Below are 6565 nucleotides of genomic sequence, written 5' to 3' on the forward strand. Positions count from 1 at the left end.
TCATCTAAAAAATGTAGTGTAGCAGCAGATAAAGACAGATAAAATAATTGTAAAAAATTCGTATTAATCCTATCTTTATATCACTAAAATTAAATAAGAAGTCGCGCTTACAGACTCTCACATCCACACATGTAAACACAACACTGACGTCTTTGAGGTCATGAAGCTGTCATGCTAGCCCCGCCCCCACAAGGGATTTGTGCCATTTGTCAGTACAGTACAGGGGTGCGTTTCCCGAAAGCATCGTTGGCCAACTATGGTCGCAAGTTCATCGCAATGTCCATTGAACTCTATTGGTAACGACGGAACTTGCGACCATAGTTGGCCAACGATGCTTTCGGGAAACGCACCCCAGATCAGCGAAAGAAAGAGGAGAATACTACGGTAGCCAAGAGAGCTCAACGCGCTGCAACTGAAGAAAACACATGCATATAGAAAAACACCCGCAAATTAAGAAAACATCTTCATCAGTTTCACAACACATGTGTTGTCCAAATACTCAACCAAATACAGAAATGCGCTGCAAAATTTTACAACACAACCAAATACAGAAACGCGCTGCAAAAGTTCACAACACAACCAAATACAGAAACGCCCTGCAAATGGCACAGACCACAATGCAAATGTTTCCAGGGGACTACAAGAGACAAACTCGGCTGGGACGCGCTTATGGCAGACCGCAGAGCCCTTGAAGTGGGGACTTTGGAGTGAGCAGGGCACTTGATGAAGGGAGCAACGAAAGACAATGTAGTTTCCTCATTATTTTCACCTGGGATGTTCCCATGACAATGCAGCACGGTGTCCATCAGCTGAATAGCTGTTATTACCATAAATATCTAATCTTTTTCTCTATCTTTTTTTAATTTTTTAATTTATTTTAGTTTTCAGCTCATTGTTCTTTTCTCATTAGTATTCTGATGACATTGAACATATTGATATTAATACATTTTGTATATTGTATACAAAGTTGTAAATCATAAACATATAATCTCTGTATGTTTTGCAAAATAAATAAATAAATAAATATAAAATAATAATAATAATAATAATAAAATAAAGTAGATTTTGAGCTGTAAGCATTTCCCAGCCAGGTTCGTCACTTATTTGGGTCCCCTGGAAACATTTCCATTGTGCTCTGTGCTATTTGCAGCGCGTTTCTGTATTTGGTTGTGAACTTTTGCAGTGTGTTTTTTTTGGTTGTGTTGTAAGAATTAGCATTCTGAGCACACATGTGTTGTGAAACTGATGAAAATTTTTTCTTAATTTGCGAGTGTTTTTCTATTTGGATGTGTTTTCTTCAGTTGCAGCGCGTTGAGCTCTCTCGGCCACCGTAGAATACAGTTAGCAAAACATGCAGTTTATTAAAAACAAAGTAAAGTTTTTTTGTTCAGTTTCAACCAGGTTTCAACCCAGACAGCAACATAGTGTCAGCCCAGATCGGTCCCACATCTGGTAAACGATGAAACCATACGTACCAGACGTGGCCCAGATCTGGGCCGACACTATTTTGCTGTCTGGGAAAGACATTTTATTCAGTTTCAATTTATATTTTCATTAGTTTCTTGAAAGGTTACGTACATATTTATTGGCACAAATGTAATTCCATAAAATCCTCCCATAATGGATTAAATCAGACCATTGCCGCTGATTCACTTGAATGAATCAAGTGGTTAGACATTTTGCTTAAATGATTTGCTTAAGCAATTCAGAAATGAAATAAAAAACGACAAAGAAGCACCAACTCACCTTTCCATGTGCTTCTCCCCTCAGGAGGAATTGACTCCACCTACAGCTAAAACTGCGCATGACCACTCGAAAATTTCATAACACCCTACTCATTATTATAAGTAGAGGATAATTGAATCTATTAAGTTTAATAACTTTCCGTGCTAAAAAGTTGTCGTTACTTAAGGTAAGGTCAACAAACTTATTCAAAATCACTTAATTTTATTAGTAAGAGATCATCAGTTACATTTTACAGTGTAGAACCTGTAAGCGCTTCACTTTTTACACTACGTCAACATCGTAAGAGAATGACGTGAAAGAGAAGAGATTGTTGAATAAAGTCATTCTTTTGCACAAATTACTCTCTTTGCTGCATAACATTAAGGTTGAACCACTGTTGTCACATGGAAAAATTATAACTCTCAAAATTATTCAGCTCAAATATGTCATCACCTCATTCCAAATAGTGCATGCAGGTTTCATTAAAAATAACAAAAACATTATTCAGAATAATATTGAAAATGTTATGTGTTTTACAATGTATGTAAATGTAAATGTATGTAAATCACTGTCCATTGCACTGCATCACAAGTAAACAACAATAAAGAGTTAAACAACAATTAAAGTTACAGAAAGTTATGGAATCTATGCATTCTAAATTACATTTATATTGATTCTGGATTAAGGAGTTATTGTGAACATAATCTGGTGCATGTAACTGCTCCAGATGGAAGCCAATAGGGTGGTACTGAGAGCCCCAGCCATGGACAGCTGGACAGCACTTGCTCCATTGCACAGATCTGTAGCACAGCAGAATTTGTTCACTGTGTATCCCGCACCCAAGATGCTTCCACTGGTGTTGTTGCAATCAGATGCGCAGCCACTCGTGGACAGGCTCAGAAAACCAGTCACATTGAACTCTGTTAAGTAATATCCCATAGAGAACACCAGAAGAAACATGTCAGGATATGACTTTTGTTTTCATGTAAATTATTATGATTATGATTATTATTTTAATACTACTGCAAAAAAAAAAAAAAAAAAAAAAAAAAAAAAACCTTGCAAAAATCAACCAAAGAATTTTACTTTAACTTCAACAATTTGTTACATATTTAAAAGTCCTGGCTTATGTAAAATTGTTGAACATGTGCCTTTGTTTGGGAAAGTATTTGTTTAAATGTGTTTTGCCTTTGTACAAATGATTTACAATTACAATTGATAAATATATACAGTATTCTTTGTTTCCATTGTTGCAAATATAATGAAACATGTTAAAACTGACATATGAGGGCATTTGAAGTGGTCCTTAGCTATACAAAAGAGTAAGACATATTTACTACAGTAGCCCACTAATATAAACTGATTTGTGTGCAGTTTAGGGTTAGGGTTTAGCAACTCTCTCTCTCTCTCTCTCTCTCTCTCTCTCTCTCTCTCTCTCTCTCTCTCTCTCTCTCTCTCTCTGTGTCTGTGTGTGTGTGTGTGTGTGTGTGTGTGTGTGTGTGTGTGTGTGTGTGTGTGTGTGTGTGTGTGTGTTGTCTGACCTGCTTTTGCAGTGAAGCAGTTGGTCTGGGAGGTAGTGCAATCCACTTTGGTATAAAAAAAACATTTTCCCAGAACGCCCACTTGACATGAATTACAGGTCAGGGCTTCAGCTGGAGAAGCACAGATAGAGAATATGAAATGAGATGAACATTCTTATAAACTATAATATAATTATCTTGGTAAATTAATTTAAAATCAAAGTGAGTTGGTATCAGAATACAATTAGTTATAATTGTGATTGATCGAATGTTTAAGTGTACACTGTTTTTGTGTAATCTAGAACTATATATAAAAATGACAAAGGCTTTTTTTTTTTTTATACAAGGCATTCCACATTGTAGAATGATAGTAGCCTACATTATATTCCTTTATAGACCAAGAAAACTAGCCTAGAATCTAGACGCACCCTAGCGGCAGCAAATTTTATTTTGCAGCCAGGGTGGTCTAGCAACTCTCCATTGCTCCTTTCGAGCTGGAAAAACCAAACTCTAGTCAGGCCAATCACATCGTGTGTAGAGTCGGCGGGTGGGCTTAACATAATGATGACAGAGTTGCGACGTTCCGCGTGAATTCCCTGCTACTTGAAAACAAAGAATGGCTGATAGGCTAACAGTTTTTTTTTTTTTTTTTTTGCCCCACATACTGTAATTATCACAAGGGCCCGCATTTAACGATCTGTCCCTCACGGACTGCGTGACTTCGCTGACGTTTAATGATCTAATATTTTTTTATTGGTATAATTAAGCTGTGTTATTCATATAGAATAGCCTACACATGAAGAGTTGTGTGTTGCTGGTTACACAGAGGTCCTTTAGTTACCAGTCACTATTTAAATAATCCATATTAAGCTACACTACCAGTCAAAAGTTTTGGATCGTTAAGATTTTTAATGTTTTTAAAAGAAGTCTCCTCTACTCACCAAGGCTGCATTTATTTGATTAAATAATACTAATAGTAATATTGATAATAATAATAATAATAATTATTATTATTATTATTAATATTATGTGAATATATAGTTAAGTGTAATATATTCCTTTGATCAAAGCCGAATTTTCAGCATCATTACTCTTTTTTACAAAAGCTTTCTATTTCAAATAAATGCTGTTCTTTTGAACTTTCTTTTCATCAAAGAATCCTGAAATAAAAATGTAAATAACTGTTTTCAACATTGATAATGAGAAATGTTTCTTGAGCATTAAATCCGCATATATGATTTCTGAAGGATCATGTGACACTGAAGACTAGAGTAATGATGCTGAAAATTCAGATTTGGTCACAGGAATAAATTACATTTTAAAATATATTAAAATAGAAAACAGTTATTTTTAAATTGTCATAATATTTAACAATATTACAGTTTTTTTTATTTATTATTATTTTTAATCAAATAAATGCAGCCTTAGAGAGCAGAAGAGACCGATCCCAAACTTTTGACTGGTGGTGTATCAATTGAGTTTAAAGACATTAATTGACCAATGTAATATAAATTAAAATATAAAAACAATTTTGTTTTTACAAATTGTTGACCTGATGGATTGCTTCATTTCCCCCTACCTGCATCTAATTAAAAAAAAAGACCAAGGCCCTAATCAAATTTAGACTCACTTGGAGTGAAGAATCCAATCACTGCAATGACTCCAAGCACAATTCTGTTCATCATGCCGACAATGCGAAAAGCAGAGAGCAAACTGAATTCTAAAAGGAGAGAAGATCTTCAGATGGTTCTTCTGAGGTGAACGGGTCTTTGGACAGCAGCATACTAGATGGCTTGTTTGAACACGTCTAGATATATGGTCAAGACAATGAGGGTGGAGTTTTTGACAGAGGAATGAATATGTGCAGGTGAAAAGAAGCATTTGAATGTGAAGAATGAGCAGAATATTCTGGTTTGGGGAGTTGAGAGATGACTGATTACTGAAAAACACACACACACTCTCTCTCTTTTTTCATGCTTTTTTTTTAAGACGTAGAACCGTCTCTTTACGACCACAGCACACGTCAAACGAGCGCTGAAGAGGAACAGGTTCCAAAGGAGCTTCAGCAGATTGTGAAAGGCGAATAGTAGACAAGCGAGACAGTGGAACAGTAAATAGAAAATGCTTAAATGTGGAGGCGATTAAGGTAGCGTTAAAACTTTCCATGCTTGTATTTGTTATATGCGTCATATTTTAGACCATCTCTCAAATGTGAGATCACAATGTGTCACAAATTGATATGTAATTTTTTATCTTTAATTCACTAGTTCACACTTACAAATAAGTCAGATAGAATAAATGCGTATTTGGCGTGCTGTCCGCGGAGAGGGCTCCGGGCTCGGTATTCGGCCCGAACCCAGAGTACTCCCCCCGTATTCCTGGCTGTGAAAGAACAAGCCAAGGGTGAGGAGTCGGGGTGGTGGAGGGATGCTGAAACTGTCAAGGAAGTTAGGTGAGTTGACAGAGTGAATATATATATGCTTCCTCTCATGCTGATAGGGTAGACATGGTAATTGTTTGATGAGATGATTGATAGATTGGTTGATTGATTGATTATTTGAACGTGCTCCTCCCGAACTTTGTTTATAAAACATCATTTAAATGCATGATAAATGCTAGCACTGTGCATTTGTACAAAATAGGCACCCATTTTTCCTTAGTTGGTAAATGGAAATGGATCACATTTAAATGTAACAATGTTCACAAATAAAAAGGACGAAGAAGTCAGGTCTGTCGAGGAACATTGGTGAGTATATAGGTCTCCACTCATGCTGATTGGATAGACATGTTGATTACTGATTGTTGACAGCTGGTTGGAATGATGTGATAATTGGATCAATTATTTGAACGTGCTCCTCCCGAACTTTGTTAATAAAACATCATAAAACGTGTTCTCAGGGTCTTTCCCAGGGGCCCGTTCTTCGTACGTCGCTAACTCAGTTAGCTGGATTTGATTGTTGGCGATTTGGCATGATCTTGGATTGTTTGATTCTTCGACGCTCATCCTGGACTTGCTGTCATAGCAACAGGTGCGCAATCTTAAACCTGCTCGGGAGCAGGCTTATTTCATGTTAACAGGATTAGACTGCGGCTTCATAAGCGGAGCTGATACGGAAAGTCCAGCGCAGCACGATAGTGCACTTTCTGAGATATATATTTTTTCTCGTGACTCGTGAGATTGTCGTTTACATTATTAATTTGTTGGAAATGCACATTTATTTTCGACTTGTTGGAGTCGGGCTTTAATTACAGCACAAACTGTTTGCATTGCCCTAAGATTATTTGCGAGTGGCTCTTTCCTTTACACTTTTGCAGATGCG

General features: G+C 36.6%; 1 protein-coding gene across 1 annotated transcript; it reads right to left on the reverse strand.

Annotated features, from left to right (window-relative positions):
- Positions 1-1618: 1618 nt before the first annotated feature.
- On the reverse strand, positions 1619-5005 carry lye (lymphocyte antigen-6, epidermis). Its single transcript, XM_084424034.1, has 3 exons — positions 4876-5005; positions 3267-3377; positions 1619-2645 (listed from the first exon to the last, which is right to left on the reverse strand). Exons 1-3 carry the CDS (start codon positions 4928-4930, stop codon positions 2407-2409), a joined length of 405 nt encoding a protein of 134 aa, XP_084280160.1. The 5' UTR covers positions 4931-5005; the 3' UTR covers positions 1619-2406.
- Positions 5006-6565: the final 1560 nt, after the last annotated feature.

The sequence above is a fragment of the Rutilus rutilus genome (genome assembly GCF_951802725.1).
Source record: "Rutilus rutilus genome assembly, chromosome: 11".
Lineage (NCBI taxonomy): Eukaryota > Metazoa > Chordata > Actinopteri > Cypriniformes > Leuciscidae > Rutilus > Rutilus rutilus.

What these genes read in the sequence shown, in the direction of transcription:
- lye (XM_084424034.1), bottom strand. Translation starts at nt 4,930, where the DNA reads ATGATGAACAGAATTGTGCTTGGAGTCATTGCAGTGATTGGATTCTTC. An exon ending in GATTGGATTCTTCACTCCAA is followed by an intron (nt 3,378 to 4,875) that starts GTGAGTCTAAAT and finishes GTGCTTCTCCAG; the next exon opens with CTGAAGCCCTGACCTGTAAT. An exon ending in CTGCTTCACTGCAAAAGCAG is followed by an intron (nt 2,646 to 3,266) that starts GTCAGACAACAC and finishes ATTACTTAACAG; the next exon opens with AGTTCAATGTGACTGGTTTT.